General features: G+C 44.4%; 1 protein-coding gene across 1 annotated transcript in view; it reads left to right on the top strand.

The window, feature by feature from the left end:
- Nucleotides 1-20,756, top strand: part of Mlxip (MLX interacting protein) — a 64,027-nt gene that overhangs the window by 30,358 nt on the left and 12,913 nt on the right. Inside the window, exons 2-8 of the mRNA XM_013350152.2 lie at nucleotides 16,164-16,270; nucleotides 16,905-16,990; nucleotides 18,232-18,321; nucleotides 18,683-18,724; nucleotides 18,966-19,137; nucleotides 19,757-19,846; nucleotides 20,340-20,431. Coding sequence (XP_013205606.2) covers nucleotides 16,164-16,270; nucleotides 16,905-16,990; nucleotides 18,232-18,321; nucleotides 18,683-18,724; nucleotides 18,966-19,137; nucleotides 19,757-19,846; nucleotides 20,340-20,431 — 679 coding nt within the window. The remainder of the gene's footprint in view (nucleotides 1-16,163; nucleotides 16,271-16,904; nucleotides 16,991-18,231; nucleotides 18,322-18,682; nucleotides 18,725-18,965; nucleotides 19,138-19,756; nucleotides 19,847-20,339; nucleotides 20,432-20,756) is intronic.

The following is a 20,756-nucleotide window of genomic DNA, read 5'->3' as shown; positions in this document are numbered from 1 at the left end:
TGGTCTCGAACTCACAGAGATCCGCCTGCCTCTGCCTCCCGAGTGCTGGGATTAAAGGCGTGCGCCACCATCGCCCGGCTAATATTTTTTTTCTGTAATAATTTAAAACCGCCACTATCCGGTCACATCACCAGACAATGTCTGTATGATAGACATGCTCAAAACAACAAAACCACACACATGGGAAAGGGCAATAAAAGGTACCCCGCAAGAGGACCACCTGTCTGATGTTTTCTTGCCACAGGAGCTAGAATAGTGCTGGTGTTTGGGGTACATTGCTAGGAAACCCTCACCTTCAGATCCTGTCAAAGAGCTGTGAAGCTTTGTCACCCTGTTGCTTTTCTTCTTTGGTGGTATGGAAATGCTCCAATAAACAAGAAAGATGTCGTATGATCATTCCTTTTCTGCGTTGGCTACAGTGGCTCAAATGCCTTTTAATTGTCTTAACAGTTCCGCAGGGCACAAGTAGTGTCACCTGAGAGTGAATAATCCTTGCTCTGAGACACTAGTGTGTTCCAGATGGAACAGCCTGCTTGCTCTAACCATCGACATCTGTGAAATCCGGCTCTCTCAATCTCAATTAAAGTGAAATTCAAAAAGGTTACCTGTGTGCCCAGATCCTAGAGCTGCACCGAAGCCCCCTTCCCTCTATCCTCTGGCCACAGATATCAGCTTGTTGCTGAAGTGTCTTCAGATTAGAAAAACTGCTTCTTGATGCTGGTTAGGAGGTACTCTGTGTTTCTGTGAGTGAAGGCTGTCTTGACTGTGGTTCTGATGATAGGTGAGGTGGGTTTTCAGGACAGGCTCAGTGGACTAGATCAGATCCCTGTCAGGTCTGGGATTGTGACTTTTGAGTTGTCAGATAAGCTTTTCTGTAGACCAAGGGAGTGCTATTGCCCTTAAGCCAAATAGCTACAGAAACCTCAGCCATAAGCTTCACTTAAAGTTAGACATAATTGCTTATGCCAGTATTCTCAGACCCTGAGAGGCAGAGGCAGGAGGATCACTGCAAGTTTGATACCAATCTGGTCTCTGCGCAGCAAAATTTAGTTTAGCCACGTCTGCATACTGCATACCAAGACCCTGTCTCTAAGCAAACAGATGAGGAGATGGCTTAGTTGGTGACATGCTTTATGGACAATCATGAGACTGTGACTTCAGACCCACAGGACTCACATAAAAATTACTGCCTTCCCAGTGCAGAAAGAGGAGGATCCCCAGAATTCTATGGCCAGCCAGTCTAGCTGATTTGATGAACTCCAGGTTCAGTGAGATACCATCTCCAAAAATAAACTTTTCTTATATGTTTGCATTAGTTATTAAGGTGGTAAATACCTATCATGGTTAATACTATCCATAGGGCTCAGGTTATAATTGGGATATGATGATTATACTGGACCTCAGCTTACCTCCTAACTGCTGTTTAGGATTTGTTGAAAAGGAAGAAGTTTAGAATGGCAGCCAATTTTTAGAAGCATATGGAAGGGAAGCCATCTGTAACATGCTATAGAGGACTGATTTGGTGGGGGGAGGTGACATTTTAAGACAGTTGCGTGTAGCCCAGGATGGCCTTGAACATCTCATCCTCCTGCCTCTACCTCCCAAGAGCTGGGATTACAGGTTTGTGCCACTATGCCTGACTAGTACGGACAGATTTTGTAGGAATTTTGGATTGTATGAAGAAGGCAATATGAGGAGGTTGTTATGGTTGTTTGCTTTGCTGAACTGCTCTCCTCAGAGATAGTCAAAGACTGTGGTTAGGGTGTTATGTATCCATCTAATACTTTTTTATTTAATGTTAGTTGGTGGAATCTACCCAGCCACCCCTACTTTGGGCACCTCTTGTTTGTGAGGTTTTTTGTTGTTGTTGTTGTTGTTTGTTTGTTTTGTTTTTGAAGACTTGCCATGTAACTTGGGCTGTCCTGCAACCTTCTAAGTAGACAATACTGGCCTTGAATTTGTGTCTTTGCCTCTGCTTTCTGAGTACTAAGATCACAGAGTATACCACCATGTTTTGGCCTTTTGTGTTTCTTTTTTTCTTTTTTTTTTCTCTCTGAGACAGGGTTTCTCTGTGGTTTTGGAGCCTGTCCTGGAACTAGCTCTTGTAGACCAGGCTGGTCTCAAACTCACAGAGATCCGCCTGCCTCTGCCTCCCGAGTGCTGGGATTAAAGGCGTGCGCCACCACTGAACGGCTTCTTTTGTGTTTCTTACATCTAGCATCTCTCTCTGTAGTGTACACTTCTAGACTCTTCAGGCTGGAAAGCAAATTGAATTCTTTCTTGTCTAAAATGAGAAAAGCCACTAGAAGCCTATTTATAGGTCTTGGCTACCTGGGGAGTGTTACTTTATCCTTGAGACTGATCAGCTTCAGATTTCCCTGACTGCTAAGTAGGTTATGGAACTGGCAGCCCTCTGAAATGACAAATGATGGCAAAGGCATGTTAGCTTCATAGGAGCTCAAAAATGTTTTGTATTTGTTGTGGTCCTCTAGAGGAACTTAACTTGCAGGTGAATAATACTAAAATGGCTTACAGACTGTAGTCCAGCTAGTCCAACAATGGCTTTCTACCAGTGGGAGGTCCAAGAATCCAGTAATGATTCAGTGCCCAGCTCATCTTCAGTATATGCCAAAATCATGAAGAAGTAGCCTCTAATGCCAGTGAAGGAATGGACTTGCCAGAGAGAGAGCAAACTTCCTTCTTCCATGTCCTTTTTACAGGCTGCCAGCAGAAGATGTGGCTCAGATTAATAGTTGGTCTTCCCACTTGGAGTGATTTAATTAAGGGAAAACAAAACAAAATAAGAACAAAAAAACCCTCACAGGCGTATCCAGCCACTTGGGTTTTAGTCAATTTCAAATATAGTTGAGTTGACAACCAAGAACAGCTGTCACAGTCTCCATACATGACTTCTGCTGTTATTTTCTTTTTTTAAATCAATACTTTATTTATTTATTTATTTATTCATTCATTTATTTATTTATTTATTTATTTATTTATTTATTATGTATACAATATTCTGTCTGCGTGTATGTCTGCAGGCCAGAAGAGGGCACCAGACCTCATAACAGATGGTTGTGAGCCACCATGTGGTTGCTGGGATTTGAACTCAGGACCTCTGGAAGAGCAGGCAATGCTCTTAACCACTGAGCCATCTCTCCAGCCCCTATTTTCATAGCTACTTTCTAAAACCTTCTCTCTGCAGTGTGCTCTGTCCTGGACTCACTGCCTCTGTGAGCTAGGTGTCTGGCACTGGGTAGAAGTTGTCTTTCTTTCTTTCTTTCTTTCTTTCTTTCTTTCTTTCTTTCTTTCTTTCTTTCTTTCTAAATCCTTTAAAAAAAGATTTTACTTATTATGTATGCAGTGTTCTGTCTGCATGTACACTTGCAGGCCAGAAGAGGGCACCGGATCGCATATATGGTTGTGAGCCACCGTGGCTGCTGGGACTTGAACTCAGGACCTCTTGAAGAGTAATCAGTGCTCTTAACCTCTGAGCCATCTCTCCAGCCCATGGGTAGAAGTTCCATTCTTACCTAAAATCTTAACTTTTCCCACTGTGGAGAAGTCACTCACAGTACTGAATACATAGAACCAACTCACTTGTACCTGTCGTTCAACCTTACTGTTCCCAGGAGGGTGGAGGTTGCCTTATCTACATGGGGTTGTACTAAACACAATAAAATGGACAGTACTTCACTTTGACCAGGTGATTTGATTTTTGTTTTGCTGGTTTCACTTACTAACACTTTGTTTTTATATTTTATTTTAAAATAATTTGCACCACAGAGAAACCCTGTCTCGAAAAACCAAAAAAATAAAATAAAATAAAATAATTTGCAAGTATGTGATCAGAAATGTCAAGTGCATACATGAAAAAGGTTTTAGGAAACCAAACATGTATATATGACATGTTGTCGAGGAGACAAAGGACTAACGAGAATGGAGAGGATGCGACAGCAAAGGGTCAGGCTGTGGGAGGAACATGTTCAACGTACATTGTATGTGGACATGAAAGTATCCTTACAAAGCTTGGTACTGTGTACAATAAATATAACCCAGACAGGTGGTGCTCACCTTTAATCCCAGCACTGGGGAGGTAGAGGCAGAAGGATTTCTGTGAGTTCGAGGCCAGCCTGGGCTACAGAGTGAGTTCCAGGATGACCAGGGCTACACAGAGAAACCCTGTCTGAAAAACAAAAACAAACAAACAAAAAAAGTATAACCCAATTAAAACCAAATAGCTTCAGATCCTCCCTTCTCCCTCCCTTTCCTACACACATGCTAAGCAGGTATTGTACTAAAGCTGTGTGAATTACTGTTGTTACAGTTTGTTGCTGGGGAAAGGATTCAGATTATTATCAGACAGTTGGGAAGCTGTGGTAGGAATTCCAGTCTAGTCATAATCAGTAGTAATGACCCTGTTCAAAGCAGAGCAAAACCCAGAGTCATCTAAGAACAGTTTTTCCTGGGACAGCATTACCACTACTGTTGACCTTTTACCTCCAGCCCCTCCAGCCATGTGACCAATACCTTCACTTACTTGTTCCTCTGGAGTCTGGAACTGATTGATAGTCCTCACTCCGCAGCCTCTATGGCAAGTCACCTAGATAGTCTTGTGGCTGAGGCCTCAGGCAAACACAACCCTCACTTCAACCAGATCATTCCAAGGGCCTGGAATTCACTACCCAAAAGCCCAACCTTCTTTATTATACAAGATTTTTATTTTTTAGCTGGATCTTGCTATGTCTCAGACTTTTCTAGAACTCACTAGGTAGCCCAGGCTATCTTTGAACTTAGGTCGATCCTCCTACCCAAGTCCATTAGAGCTCTTTTACCATGTCTCACTTCTCTCAAAAATTTGAGTTATTCTAGGTGTTATTTCTAGGTGGTAAAGTTGTCCAATTTCGTGTGTCTTCCTTACAACATTCACTGTTGTTTGACACTTCATTCGATTAATAGTCTAAAAAATTAACAAAATTGAAAAGTTTTTAAAAGAGATAAAAGTGAAACTAATCTTTGGGCCAGCAGGGTGGCTCCGTGGATGAAGGTGTCACTTCCCAAGCCTAGTGACCTCACACTCACTCCTGGAACTCACAGAACTGCAGGAGAGAACCGAATCCAAAATTCTTAACCTCTAGCATAATGCCATGCATACACACAATAATAAGATTTTATTTTAAAAAAAAATCAAAAAGAGCTGGGCAGTGGTGGTACTTACTTTGAATCCCAGCCACTCAGGAGGCAGAGGCAGGAGGATCTCTGTGAGTCTGAGGCCAGCCTCAAACTCTCTGTGAGTTCTGGGACAGTCAGAGCTACACAGAGAAACCTGTCTAGAAAGTCCAAAAAAGAAAAAAATGGGAAAAAATAAAATAAATAATAAGAGGGCTATCAAGTTAGCAAGTGTAAAAACTGAACAAGTAAATCTCTGACTGGGGCAGATGAGCAGGGAGGGAAGCAATAAAAGAAGTGGGACAGTAGATCTCCCTCCACAGATATGTAGCCTTTAAAGACAGCTTTGAAAATAGAAGATAGTCAGAAACCAGGGAGGGGTGTGTAGCTCAATGGGACCAATTTTCCTACTATGCGTGAAGGCTTGGTTAAATTGCCAGCTCAGAATAAAAGAGGAGGGAAGGGGGAAGGAAAACTAGCTGGAACATTTATAGAAGCTTCACAAATGGTAATTGTTACTATAATTTTACAAATAGAAAAAAGACTAACATCTCAGTGGATGGTGGAAAATTGAATAAGACAGTAGGGCTGGCAGGATGACTCACACACACACATGTACACACACACACACACACACACAATAAATGTTTAAAAAACAAACGTGTTACTTCATCTTCCCTATTACAAAAAAGACAGAGGAGCTGGTCAGTGGTGGCACATGCCTTTAATTCCAACAATTGGGAGGCAGAGGCAGGTGGATGTCTGTGAGTTTGAGGCCAGCCTGGTCTACAAGAGCGAGTTCCAGGACAGGCTCCAAAGCTACAGAGAAACCCTGTGTAGTGGCATTTCAACTGTATTTTAATAAATAAAGCCTGCCTGAAGATCTGGGAGTAAAACAGTCCCACTGGTCAGCCTTACAGCCCAGGTTATGGCAACACACACCTTTAATCCCAGTAACCACACTAGTTGCCATAGAAACTGGGCACTGCATGCCTTTAATGATTTTAGTGCACTTCTTTAATCCCAGCCCTAGAGAGGATTATAAAATGGGAGGAAACAGCTCTCAGCACAGTCTCCTTCTGAGATTCCTGGAGACAGGATCGCCATTTCAGACTAGATCAAGATAAAAGCCCGTGACTGGCTGTTTTGTTTTTTGGATCTTCAGGTTCACCCCAATTTCTGACCCTGAGTTTTTATTAATCATGCTTCAACCCTGCCTCAAAAAATAAAACAAAACAAAACAAAAAAAGAACAAAAAAGACAGAGGGCCTGAAAAGGCTATAAATGATACAAATACACAGCTAAATACACAGGTAGGCTTTTAAGATCTTTTAAAATAACATTATTTATTATGTGTATGGGATGGGGCATGTGTGTGCCGTGACGAAAGGCGAGGTCAGAGGACAACTCTTCAGGATTCACTTCTCCTACTATGTGAGTCCCAGAGATGAAACTCGGGTCCTTAGTGGCAGCAAACATCTTTATCTGCTGAGCCAGCTTTTACAAACCTCAAAGTGAGGTTTTTTGTTTTCTATTGTTTTGTTTTTTGTTTTGAGACGGGGTCTTGCTATGTACCTGTCTGGCTTGCTATTTGCTTTATGTGGCCTATGCTGGCCTCAAATTCATGGTAACCTTCCTGCTTGAACCTCCTGGTGCTTGGTTTACAGGAACTCTCACCACACCCAGTCTTCCAGAGATTGAATTAATTATTAAATTTTTAACAAATGGTCCAAATTGAGCCCTCCTCCTCCCAAAGAATGTTTCTGTCCATATTCCAGAGGAATTAGGAGCACCCAGAGTTCAAGGTTCAAATTTATTGACACATAAACCTCCCCCAAAGATATTACTAGGAACTGAACCTAGAGACTTATACATGCTGAAGACATGCTCTATCACCGCATTTGACTGTGACTTTAAGTGGTGCTGAGCTGTGAGTCTAGTAAGGGCCAGAATGTAATGCCCGCAGAACCAGGAACAGCCCTTACTCTGTGCCAAACCCAGATCCCCACACCTGCTTATGATCCACCTAGTGCTCCCACTCAGTGGATAGAGTCACCATTTCGTAGAAGGCGTGCAGGCAGCTCACGTGATTTGTTTAGAAATGGGTCACTGCTTTCTAGGCACAAACTCTACCACTGGCCACATTACTTGCTCCTCAAGCCACTCGGCTCTCTGCATTTGCTTAGGAGTGGTCTGATTCTCGGGTGGTCTGTCTCCACGTGGATGTCAGGACTGCATGCCACTAAAATGACAGGATGAAGGGATGTGAGATCATGCCATTACACGGGCAAACTTTGTTTAATTTTTACTCAGATTGCCATATTTTTGTGTTTGTGGAAATGCTTATTTCCTGCTCTTTCTACTTAAGGACAGACTTAAACCCTCATAAATATTTTGGTACATTTGAGCTTGTGTTCCAGCACACCTGTGTACTCTCACCTTGAAGTAGGACAGGTGGAGGACAGGTCTGGATGGGGACCTAAGGCCTGTGTTCCTGCCCTCCTGCCAGTCCTCAAAGCCAACTTCTCCACAACACTTGCTCTTCATTCATTTTTTTCTAAATATTTATTTATTTATTTATTTATTTATTTATTTATTTATTTATTTATTATATTATGTGTATAGCATTCCTTCCACGTGTGCCTGCAAGCCAGAAGGGGGCGCCAGGTCTCATTACAGATGGCTGTAAGCCACCATGTGGTTGCTGGGAATTGAACTCAGGACCTCTGGAAGAGCAGTCAGTGCTCTTAACCTCTGAGCCATCTCTCCAGCCCCCTTGCTCTTCATTTTTAAAAGTAAGATTCCAAGTGGCTCTAAAGATGATGAGTTTGAGACACACAGGTTGGTTTTGAAAATCTCCCTGGCTTCTATGGGAGATGCCTCTGCTGGGCAGGTATCGCCAAGGTGCCAGGAGGATTCTTGCTTTGTACTCATGGTATAACTTGTCCCTATGTCCTGGCTCCTCAATGAGCCTTTGTCCCTCTGCAGCCTGTTAGTTTTGGCTCCAATAGCCTCTGGATCAAGCCCAGATCCCAGGACAAGTCAACAGAAATGACTCTTTGAAGACAAAAAGTTGGAGTACTGGAGGCGAGACAAGGTGGAACATTATCCTTCGACTCACTCCTTAGGCAGAGTTTAATAACCACATTTGCCCATCTGGGTTTGTGACAGAATTGACTCATTCACAAGTTTCTGTCTCTGTGTGTGGCTAAATGCCTTCTGTGATTAACTAGAAGGCCTATAAGGTAGACTGTGCCTGAACTTTTATCCTTGTTCTAAAAAAAATAATGCATTCCTATGTTTTTTGTTAACTTTATTTTTTTAAAACAATTGTTTCTCATTTACATACCTATCCCAGTTCCCACTTCCTCCCCTCCTCCTGTTCCTCCCACATTCCCCCTACCCCAGCCCCCCATCCACCACTCAGAGAGGATAAGGCTTCCCATGAGGAGTCAACAAAGTCTGACACATCACTTTCAGGCAGGACTGAGGTCCTCCCCCATATATCTAGGCTGTGCAAGATATTCCTCCAAAAAAAATGGGCTCCAAAATGCCAATTCAAGCACTAGGGATAAACCCTGGTCCTTCTGCCAGTGGCCACACAGACTACCAAGCCACACAACTGTCACCCACATTCAGAGGGCTTAGTTTGGTCCTATGCAGGCTCCCCTGCTATCAATCCAGAGATAGTGAGGTCTCACTAGCTCAGGTCAGCTGTTTCTGTGGGTTTCCTCATTATGGTCACAACCCTTTGCTCATGTTATCACTCTTCGCTTTCTTGAACTAGACTCTGGGAGCTCAGTTCAGTGCTTAGCTGTGGATCTCTGCATCTGCTTCCATCAGTTGCTGGATGAAGGTCCTATGACAATTAAGGTAGTCATCAATATGATTACAGGGGAAGGCCAGTTCAGGCACCCTCTCCATTAGTGCTTAGGGTCTTAGCTGGAGTCATTCTTGTGGACTCCTGAGAATTTCCTTAGTGCAAGTTTTCTTGCTCATTCCTATATTTAATTAATTAATTTTTACCCTCTCCCTTTGTATGTATATGGAGACCTAGAGAGATGGCTCAGTGGTTAAGAGTGTTTGCTCCTCTTACAGAGGACCTGATCTCTTCTAGCAGACCTGAGTTCAGTTCTCAACACCCACTAGAGGCAGCTCCAGGGAATCTGACTCCCTCTTCTATCTATTCTTCTAGCCTTTGCAGGAACCGTGTGTGTGCGCGCGCATGTGTGTGTGCGTGTGTGTGCGCATGCTTGCCCACGCACATACACATTCACAGGCATACACATAAATAAATCTTAAAAACAAAAACAAATGGAGCCACAGTGTAGTTCACTGAAATTGCACCTGCATAAGGTCCTAAGTCAATACTCAGCATGGTTTTAAAAAAAATAGGAAGCTATACTACAATTCATTGCTGGTTTTGTTTTCATTTAACAATGTCCCTTATAGATTTTTGCCTATCAGCATTATATGTCAACATACTTATGTTTTTTAGATTACCTTAGAATGTTCAACTATGTACATATACTTGTATTTTAATTAATCTCTTTTATTGAACATATACTTCATTTCCAGCCTCTTCCTACAGTTTAATATCCCTTTATTTATGGCTTTGTGCTCATGGTTAAATGGATTTGCAGAATTAATTCCTGCAGGGGAGATTTTGGCTTAAAGGAGTGTACATTTAAAATATAAATAGACAGCTGTCAGCTTTAAAAAGACTCTGTTGTTTTTGCCCATAATTACCCTCAATGGCAGCTCAATGATTAGACCCCTCTTCCCTGTCCTGGACTGGTCTGGAAAGGCTGTTAGCTAGGATTTATCTTGGTACAGGTTTTCCAGGGATTTGGAAGGACATGGTGGAAGAAAATTCATCTCATGGTGGCCAGGGTACAGAGAGACAGAAAGAGACTGGGGCAGGGTATTTCTGGGATGTTTCTCCAGACCACTTTCCTTCACCTAGGCCAGTGACTGTCAACCTGTGTGTCCTGACCCCTTTGGAGGTCGAACCACCCTTTCACCCTAGGGGGTCCCCTAAGACCATTAGGAAATACAGCTACTTACATTATGATTCATATCAGTAGCACAATTACAGTTATGAAATAGCAATGAAATAATTTTATGTGTGGGGTCACTACAGCATGAGGACTGTAGTAGAGGGTCACAGCATTAGGAAGATGAGAACACTGGTCTGGGAATTCCTCATTTTAAAATTTTATGTGTATGGATGTTTTGTGTGTATGTACATCTATGTACATGTGTGCCTGGTGCCCTTGAAGGCCAGAGAAGGCATCAGACCCCTTGGAACTGGAGTTACAAATGATTGTGAGCCAACATGTGCGTTTTGGGAACCACAACAAGTGCTCTTAACCTCTGAACCATCTCTCCAGCCTCCTTAGACACCTAGACATTACCTCTTAATTTTTTTTTATTTTTATTTTTTTGGTTTTTCAAGGCAGGATTTCTCTGTGTAGCTTTGGAGCCTGTCCTGGAACTGTAGACCAGGAGGCCTCGTATTCACAAAGATCTGCTGCCTCTGCCTCCTGAGTGCTGGTATTAAAGGCATGTGCTACCACCGCCCGACTCTCCCTCTTAATTTTCATCAACTCCAAACAATGCCATCAGATTCTAACTATTTATCAATGGATTAATCCAGTTATTGAGAGAGTCCTCAAGATCCAGTCACTTGCCCCAAAGCCCCAGCTCTGACCATGCTACATTGGGCAGCAGGACTTTAACACTTGAGTCTTCTGAGGAGACACCTCGTAGCTTTGTCTGTTTCTGGCAGCACTGTTACAGCATCTCAAACCTATTGAGATATCCATTTATTAGCAGGTGAATGGATAAACAGAATGCAGTCTGGCATATGTTGTGTGGCTTTTCCTGGGAGATGTAAACAAACATTTATCACCCTAGATAGGATACTCATGACAGAGCAGAAAGTGTGATTCCACTCACATGCATGTTGTGAAGCCTATGAATTTAACTGGGGATACACAGAGACCCACCTAAGCTTACAGTTCAGAGGTTTAGTCCAGTTAAATGTTTTCCTTTATAAGAGTTGCTGTGGCCATAGTGTCTCACAGCATTAGAAACCTTAACTAAGCCGGATGGTGGTGGTGTACCCTCTTAGGGTAACAGGCAGAATAGGCAAATAACTCATTCCTGGGGCTGAGTCAAGTATCAAATTCTGCAGGACTTTTCCTCTGGAAGCGCCCAGCTTCTCCAGAGCAGTATTGGTGAAGCCTGCCCATTGATTTTCAGGAAAATAGGAAAAGATGGGAACTGGAAATCTCATATTGAGTATTCAGACTTGTACTTAATCCTGCAGGCTTCAAAGGAAAAAAAAAACTAGTGAATAAATAAAATGAGCTACCAGATGGTGGTTAAAGTATTTCCTTCATTGCTAGTCACACTGGGAGTGGATTGTAAACCAGTTACCAGCTGGTTGGTTGGTTGGTTGGTTGGTTGGTTGGTTGTGTGTTTTTTGTCCAGCAGGGTGAGTATGGGCAGGAAAGGAGAGGTCAAACCTGACCATCTCTGCCTGGTTCCTTTTATGCTGGTGATGCCCACTCCAGTGAGTGAGGCAGGGTTGGGGTGTTTTACCAGTGGGTAGTCCTCCTGGAAACATCAGGAAGAGTAAAGTAATGAAATTTGGTTGAACAGATGAATGGATCCAGAACTATAATTGGTAGCCTGTATTCCCTCTGCTTGCTTCCTTTTGGAGAAAAGGCTTGAGCAAGAATCAGTGTCCAATTCTACCTCGGCAAGCAGAATCCATGACCCACTCCCACCCTCCCTGTTTTCTTGATTATTTAGTGCCTTCTTTTTGAGGCATGCACTTTAATTTTCATTCTAAAGCAGTCTCTTGCCAGACCTTTGAAGAATTCATGGTTTGCTAGTTCTGTACAACAGAAGTTTAAGACTGGCCTTTGTTGTCCTGTGAACTTCTTTTGTGTCAGGAACCCTCCTTCTAGGAAGGGGCACGGCAGAGTGTATGAAGAAAGCACCTCTATGTCTGCACTGGGCCAGCAGTCCCAAGATGAGTCAGAGCTAGACCAGGCCTTTTCATAGGTTGGGGGCGCGGCTAAGTACCTGGTGCGAGTTCCTTGGAATCATGGCTGTGACACGAGAACAAAGTTCAGAAGTATGGGCTAGAAGAAGCTTCCAGATACTAGGGAGAGGATCTTATTTATTTTCTTTAGTATTTCTGATTATGTTTTTGAGGAAGGCTTATGCTTGGACTATCTGAAAGATATAGGTGAGCGTGGGAAACGGAAGTCTAATCGGAGAGACTTCTGGGTGCCCTGCTTTTGGTGTTCTCTCAGGGGTGACTGACCTGCAGCTGCCTCGTGGAGTCTTTTAAAGCAACTTTTCCTAGTTTTGTGGGAAACGAGACTTGTGGTATGAGAAGGACTCTTGTATAGAAAGCTCCTCTTCCTTCTGTGAGGTGCCAAAGAGCTCAGTAGGAAAGAAACTGACAGAAATTTATAGTACTTCTACCACTGGGCTATATTCCCCTACTTTCTTCACCTTTTGCCACCTTCGATATTGTGTAGCTTTGTGGACCAGGCAGGTTTTTGACTAGTTTCTTTATGTGTCTATACCGCCATCTGCTGGGTGTAGAGATATTACAGAAATTTTCAGTGATGGTAGACATTTAGAAATTGTGTGTTCCTGCTGAAGTTTTACTGTATTTGCCATAAGTATCTTGAACAAGAGAAATGTCTCAGCAAACAGTGGGGAAGAACCAAGAAACCCTCACGCTGTTTATAGTTTAATATCTTTCTCTATATATCTTCTATTCCCATCATGATACCTCCTTGAAGGTGCTATGTAGTCTGATGGAAAAGAGGCTGTCATAGCACACTGGCCCTGTTTTTCTTAGGTACACAGCAGAGGTAAGATTGGCATAGGTCAGCTCAGTGGTTGGCATAGGTCAACTCGGTGATTAACTCCGCACGGATATTGACAAGGCCCGAGCATCTGTTTCTTCCTGGGTCCATGTTTCCATCCAGCTCTTTGCAAATGTCTCTGAAGTAGTTAGTACTCAGTCAGATTCTGGTACTGCTGAGCACATGGCACAAGCCTGGAATCCTAGGCTTCACCAGGAAGGAGTTTCAGATAGAGCAAAGGAGTTTTTAGTTTAGTTTAATTTAGTTTAGCTCCTTAATTTCTTTGCATAATAGAACTGCATGCCAGCCAGGCCAGGTATTGCTGGAGGACCTTGCACAGGCTGGGAAGGAGGATTACTTTGTTGAGCTAATAACTCTTGTCCTCTGCCTGCAGTCTTGTCTGCACTGGCCCCACAAGGATCTTCCATCTCTGCCTAGGTCCATTTGTGTTACGAGCCAGCAGGAACAGCGATGCACTTCTTTTCTTGGCCTTAGCTTAGGTTTTAGCCCTTGCATTGGTCTTCTTTCACACAGGACCTGAGATGGCATGGGCCTGTTCCTCACCTGCATCCTTCCTCAGTCCGTAGGTCTTTACTCACAGAGTAGGTATTTAACACTTGTTGGCTGAGTAAATGGAAAGCCCATGACTCTGTAGCTGCTTCCATGTATAGTAGAGCCGCCTTCCTCAGGTGTCCTGTGTTCCTAAGACTGAAGTAAGCACAAAGAGTCTTCCTCTTTTACATGCATCCCCATGTTTACATGTGCAGACACATCCTCATCCAAATATTCTTAAAAATACTGTGGAGGAAGTACGTTATTGTGATTTTTTCCCAGCAAACAGAAGCACTAGAACACCTCTTTGCCAACATAGATGTGCAGCAATGGGCCAGAGGCAGTGAAGGCTCCAGACCTGTAAGGCCCAGCTATGCCCTTAACGTCACAGATGGAGCTGATCAGTTCCAGAGGGTGGGTTAGACATGCCTTTGGAGTGGTGGCTGGAAGAAGAGGAAGCAGAGAGACGTTTCAGAAGCTCCTGACCCTTTGGGAGGGACTGCTGTCATTGTGTCTCCCAGATATTAAGAAAATTGTGCTCCCTGGTTAGTGGTGGTACACACCCTTAATCCCAGCACTTAGGAGGCAGAGGCAGGCAGACCTCTGAGGCCAACCTGGTCTACAGAGTGAGTTTCAGAACAGCCAGGACTACACAGAGAAACCCTGTCTCGAAAAAAAAAAAAAAAAAAAAAAAAAAAAAAAAAAAAGAAGAAGAAGAAGAAAAGAAGGAAAAGGAGAAAGAAAGAGGATGTGCTGTGACATTTTCTAGGGGTGGGTCACAGTTCTCTTTTCTTTTTATTAAAAATATTTATTTTTAACGTATATTATGTGTATATTTGTAAATGCATTGTATGTCTGGTGTCTGTGGAAGCCAGAGAGAGGCCATCCAATCCCCTGAAACTGGAGTAACAAGCTGTTGTAAGCCACCACGTGGGTCCTGTAAACTTAACACTGGTCCTCTGCAGGAACAGCAGCTATTACTCTTTCGTGGCTGAGCTATCTTTGAGCTCCAGGGACACAGCTTTCATCTGACATTATCCAAAGCCTGAGCCCTGAAGGTGTGGTAGAAAGCAATGAAAAGTTCTGCCAGGCGTTCAGCAGGAAGCTTTCCTTGTATATCAAGCTTCCAGGTTTACTTAATGTCTTGCTCAGACCCCTCTTTAAATACTTGAGCTTCCATAACTGGGCACATCTCTGCTACTCATGTGTTCTTTCTGAGTAAGTTTGAGGAAGGAACAGGGCTGTGACCTGCCATCAGAGAGATGCTCCTCAACACCCATATGAAGTAAAAATAGTGCCTTACTGTCTCAAGCCCTCAGAAGGAGCTGCCTCAGAAAGGCCAGCGCTGGCCCAAAGCAGATGGTGTTAAAGCAGTGTCTGAAGGGGGAGCTGGGCCATAGGAAGAGTTCTTTAAAGAGGAAGGCACATGTGTGTCAGACACAGAGCAAAGAGGGGTGGACATCTCAAGACTGGTCTCAAAGCCCCTATTAGTGCTATCTTTATTTTTATTATTTATTTATTTATTTATTTATTATGTACACAATATTCTGTCTGTGTATATGCCTGCAGGCCAGAAGAGGGCACAGATCTCATTACAGATGGTTGTGAGCCACCATGTGGTTGCCGGGAATTGAACTCAGGACCTTTAGGAAGAGCAGGCAATGCTCTTAACCACTGAGCCATCTCTCCAGCCCTTAGTGCTATCTTTAATTGTAAGAGTATGCCTCAAAATTCTTCTAGAATTAGTTACTGGGGAGATGACTCAGTGGTTAAGAGCACATGATGCTCTTTCAGAAGACCCAAGTTCAGTTCCCAGCACTCATATCAGGAAGCCCACAGCAACCTATAACTACAGTTCCAGAAGATCTAAAGCCCTCTTTTGGCCTCCGTGGGTACCCACACATAAGTCTCTCTGTCTCTCTCACACACAAATTTAAAAATAAATTTAAAAAAGCTCTGTACGGTAAATTGAAAGCACTCACAGACCAGGCTAATAACCGCAACATGAGCTCTCTGGTGGCACAGCCATCATAGTGGTTCAGTTTCCCAGGTGCTGTACCAGCAGCTACCTCCGAGCAGCTGAGAAGAATCACTTCAGATGGCTTGAGATGGGCCAGTGGTGACTGAGAACAAAAGAAGTGGGCCAAGACCTGGTAAAGAGTGCCTGGTTTCCATAGTCAATTGATGATAGTCTAGGCTGTCTTTGAATTCACAGTCCTCTGCCTCTATCTCCTGAGTATTGGGATTAAAGATGTATGCCAACACACCTACTAATGTGCCTTTTAAATGTTTAATTATGAGAAACTTTAAGGGTAAGCAAGAGCCCAAAGTATCCACGTCTGATCACCCATTGCAGCATGTCCTCTAAACCTGGATATTGTCATGCCCCCTCTCCCTGTACGCTCTAAGGAAATCCTGGAGTGACTGTGTTGGTTAGGCTTCTCCTGTGATGGATCAACCAAGGGTTCTTGAGTCTGGAATGATTGGGTCTCACTTTTACTTCTGAAGACCTACTGACTCTCCCCTCTTTGTCTTGCTTTCCAGTGGGAAATTAGTGTCTCCAAAGTGGAAAAACTTCAAGGGTCTGAAGCTCCAGTGGCGGGACAAGATCCGGCTCAACAACGCCATCTGGCGGGCATGGTACATGCAGTGTAAGTGTGTTGCCAGCCTGGCAGTGGATGTGCTATGCCACAAGGGTCTCAATTCTGTGGGATCAGAGCTCTGCATCTTGGAGGCCTGAGTACCTCGGATCTATAGCCTGCTCTTAAAAGATGTTTGCAGCAAAATATTTCCTTAGCAGTCTGTGATAGGAAACCAAGTGATAATAGATCCCAGGAACCAGGACATTCACCAGCCATCAGGCAGAGTCAGCCGACAGAGCCCAGAGTCTGGAGGAACAGACATGTGAGACCCTGACCATAGTGTGTAGTGCATGTGGGGTTCTTTTCAGGAGAGTTGGGAGAATGTAGCCAAAAGGTGACACCTGAAGAGCCAAAGAGCAGCTTCTGCTTCTAGCAGGTTAAGAATGCCACTGTAGAGCCATTATTCCTGGCCTAGTTTGAGGATGGGAGGATGTGGGTTTGAGGAGTGGGCTGGACTTTCCTACTCACTAGCTGCCTTGTATGGACGAGCAGCTTCATTTCTTAGATATTACTGACATCCTTTGCCTTGGGCCTGCATGCTTTCAGTTCTCAGAGCTATGCATTTCTCCAGTGTGTAGTAGTTTGGGTAGAGCTCCTTCAGTGGTCTTGGTGTAGTTACAACATCTCTCTTCTCCCCAACCAGACTTGGAGAAACGCAAGAATCCTGTGTGCCACTTTGTCACTCCACTAGATGGCTCTGTTGATGTCGACGAGCACCGCCGGCCAGAGGTACTTACCCAGCAAGTGGCTGAGCAGAGGATGTGGGAAAGGAAGCCTGTCTTCATTTCTCGAGAAACAACCCACCAAAGGACCAAATTCTACAGGAGAAACCGCAGGGAATAGAGGAGCCTGTGCTAGGAGTTGATATGACCTTGAGAAGGAGCAGTGGCCTCCAGAAGATTCTATCTTAGACAGACTGACCTTATAGGGCTTCATTCTCTGCTTTCTTCTGAGGGTTACTCAGGGAAAGCTGACTGTGTAGCAAAAGAAGGCACATACTCATGCTCTGGGTCATCCCTAGTACCACAAGCAAAACCACCTCTCCAGAAATGTCAGAGAGAACTCAGCTCTCACTGCAGGTGCAGCCAGCTGGGGCAGTACTCTCCTAGCATGCACCAAGCCCTGACTGCCATCTCCAGTACCACATAAACTGAGCGTGGTGTCAGAAGCCTGCAATTCCAGCATGTGAGAGGTAGAGGCAGGGAAATCAGAATTTTAAGGTCATTCTTGATATACAGGGAGTTTGAGGCCAGCCTGAGCTACATGAGACCCTATCTTTGGGGGGGGGGGATGACAAACAAACAAAAACTTAAGATAGGGGATGAAAAGAGGTTGAAGAAAAAGTGGCTTTTTATATATATTTTGTTTTATTATTTTGGTACTAAGGATAGAATTCAGGGCTCTTACATGCCAGGCAAGTGTTTAACCATTGAGATATACCTCCTGCACCAAAAAACTAATTAAAAATTTTAAATTAGATTTATTTATTTGTGTGTGTGTGTCACAGCATTTGTGTAGAGGTCAGAGGACAACTTCTGAGAATCCAAAGGATTGAACTCAGGTCATCAGCCTTGACAGCAGGTGCCTTTACCCACTGAACCATCTCACCAGCCCTGATTTTCACTCTCTGAGAGCACGGCAGATGCTGCTGGAGAGGGGTATTGGTGGGCCATGTGTGAGTTTCCTTAGCATCCTCAGGCAAGGAGGAATGCTCTCTGCCTCCTCTGAGTGCTGTGTGATTACCCTGTACCCAGTGCAGAGTCACCCTTGGTGTCGTGGGTGTTGAAGCAAAGATACATTTTTAGCCTGAGTTCAAGTTGTAGCTCAAAGAGAAGAGGTGTGCCAGTGAGTGAAGCCTTCTGACCAGGAGAACCTTCTGAGGCCACTTTAGTAATGGGTACTGGGTAGTCATGGGCTGAGATCTGATCATCATCCAAGACCTGATTTTCATTTTGGCCTCTCGGTTATAGGCCATCACCACAGAGGGCAAATACTGGAAAAGTCGCATTGAGATTGTGATCCGGGAATATCACAAGTGGAGAACCTACTTCAAGAAAAGGGTAGATATTGGCAAGGGCTCTCGAAAGAACATGTTCTGGAAGCTCTGGGGGCAAGGTTGGGGCTGGGTAGGCAGGAGGTGGAACTGTATTCAGAATGTAGTCTGAGGCCCTAGACTCCACAGCTACCCCACAGTCACGGAGCATGGTGTGGGGATATTGTACTCAACACCAAACAGTGACTATGGCTTCCTCAGCCATGAATAGGGTTATTTTCTTTGTTGGGCCCACATTCAGGGGATGATGGCCAATAGAATCCCATTCCCAACTCGCTTCCCATATAGTTCACTCACATGTAAGGAGGGGAAGTTGGGGCATTCCAGGGTTCTTGGAGGCTGCTTCATTTTGCTCCCTTTGCCCACAGCTACAACAACACAAGGATGAGGACCTCTCTAGTCTGGCCCAGGTAAGTGAGCTTGAGAGCCCTGCATCTTGTCAGGATGCAGCAGTGACTTCTGTGCCCCCAAGAGTCCTGTAGTAGAAGACCAGACTCGGGACAGCTCCTTCTCACATGAAGGTCCTGCAGGTGGCCAAGAAAACAGGCACACTCTCTGCCTTTGCCTCTTAGGAAGCATGCCCCTTTCATGCATGCCAGGACTGAGGATAATAAGTCCAACTGCCTTGAGTCTTTTTCCCCTGTTGGCTAGGATGATGACATGCTCTATTGGCATAAACATGGAGATGGCTGGAAAACCCCAGTCCCCATGGAGGAGGACTCACTGCTGGACACAGATATGCTCATGTCAGAATTCAGTGACACCCTCTTCTCCACACTTTCTTCACACCAACCGGTGGCCTGGCCCAACCCACGGGAAATAGGTAACTAGTCTCTGTCCTTGGACAACTGGATTCCTTCTCTGTGAAGATTCCTCTAGGCCAGGCTTTAATCAGGGCACCTCTGAGCTGTTGCTTGGCACTTATTTAGACTACGCAAGGGAAAAAAAGAAGGATTGCCCAAGCGCCTTGTCTGGGGTCCTGTGCCATTGGGGTCCTGGGAAGAGACTAGAGATGGAGCCTTACAGGGGTGACCACTGTTCTTTTAGTCCCACTGTGAGAGATCAGCAGGCTCTGATCTGACCCCGTCTGTGTTTCTGATACTGTTCTTGTAGTGCAGGGAGTGACATCCCACCTGGAGACCATCAGTCTTGTAGGTCCTCAGGGCAGAGCCACAGATGGACAGTGAGAGCAGGGCCAGAGGACTGTGGGGATGTAGAGTGGGTGCCCCTAGCTTCATGGTGATCCCAGTACTGCCTGTCTTTTCTGTCTCCTGAGGGTAGAGAGGACATAGCTATCTAAGAATGGCCACAAACCCCTAAGAATGTAGAAATCTCAGGCAACTTCCTACAGTTCTTAGAAGGTTCCAGAACTAATTGTTTGTTTTCCTTTGACCTTATTTGAGGTAAAAATCATTCCCTTCTCTAACTTGTAATTCTTGCAGCACATTTGGGAAATGCAGACATGATCCAGCCAGGCCTGATCCCTTTGCAACCCAACCTGGACTTCATGGACACCTTTGAGCCTTTCCAGGGTGAGAGTAGCTCTTGCCCCTCCCATATCAGACTGGTGCCCCTTTTGTAGAGAGGACAGTTGAAAATGGGTGTAAAGGAAAGGCTTGGAATTTTTCAAAACTGAATTTTTTTTCTGATAGTAACTGCAAAGCCTGGAAAAGCTTTCTGAGACATTTGAAGGGAGTTGGCATTCTCAGAGAGGGTGTTAGTGTTTTATTCCTGCTGGGAGCGTGGCCTAGGCCTTGACTGTGGGCAGTTCCTTATGTGGACAGCAGAGAGCGCTATGACACAGCCACTTCCCAGTAAAGTTCCTGCAGTTTGGTCAGCTCCTTGAGCTCTGCCATTCTCCAGGCCCGAAACACTTGGTATTCCAAATGGTTCAACCAGAATCTTCTGTCTATAGAAAAAAATTATCTTTAGGAGGGGTAGGGTGGGAGTCAGGCCCTGTTTATATGTCATAATTCCAGAAAATGGTAAGCTCATGGACTTAAAGACTCCCATGTTCTTTTTCAGATCTCTTCTCTTCCAGCCGATCCATTTTTGGCTCCATGCTGCCTACACCTCCGTCAATACCTGCCCCAGATCCCAGCAGCCCACCTTCTCAGGTAGAGGAAGCTGGGGGAGCAGGCAGGCATGGCAGATACAGGGCTATCATCCGACTTTACAGCCAGAGCTAGGGTAATGCTGTGACCATAAATTGACAACACGCTGGGACCATTGCTGGATCCAGTAATGAATGCATGTGAATATGCAAAGAAATTATGGAACCCTCTTTGAAAGCATCCTTAGCTTCCCGCAAGGTGGGAGACTGTACCAACAAAGTCATTTTCCTAAGACCCCATGTAATCTTTGTCCAGCCAGCTCTTTTCTTTATTTCCTTCTCTCTCTCTCCCTCTCTCTCTCTCTCTCTCTCTCTCTCTCTCTCTCTCT

The sequence above is a fragment of the Microtus ochrogaster genome, chromosome 2 (genome assembly GCF_000317375.1).
Source record: "Microtus ochrogaster isolate Prairie Vole_2 chromosome 2, MicOch1.0, whole genome shotgun sequence".
In the NCBI taxonomy this organism is placed as follows: Eukaryota; Metazoa; Chordata; class Mammalia; order Rodentia; family Cricetidae; genus Microtus; species Microtus ochrogaster.
This window is presented reverse-complemented; position numbering and strand designations above follow the sequence as displayed.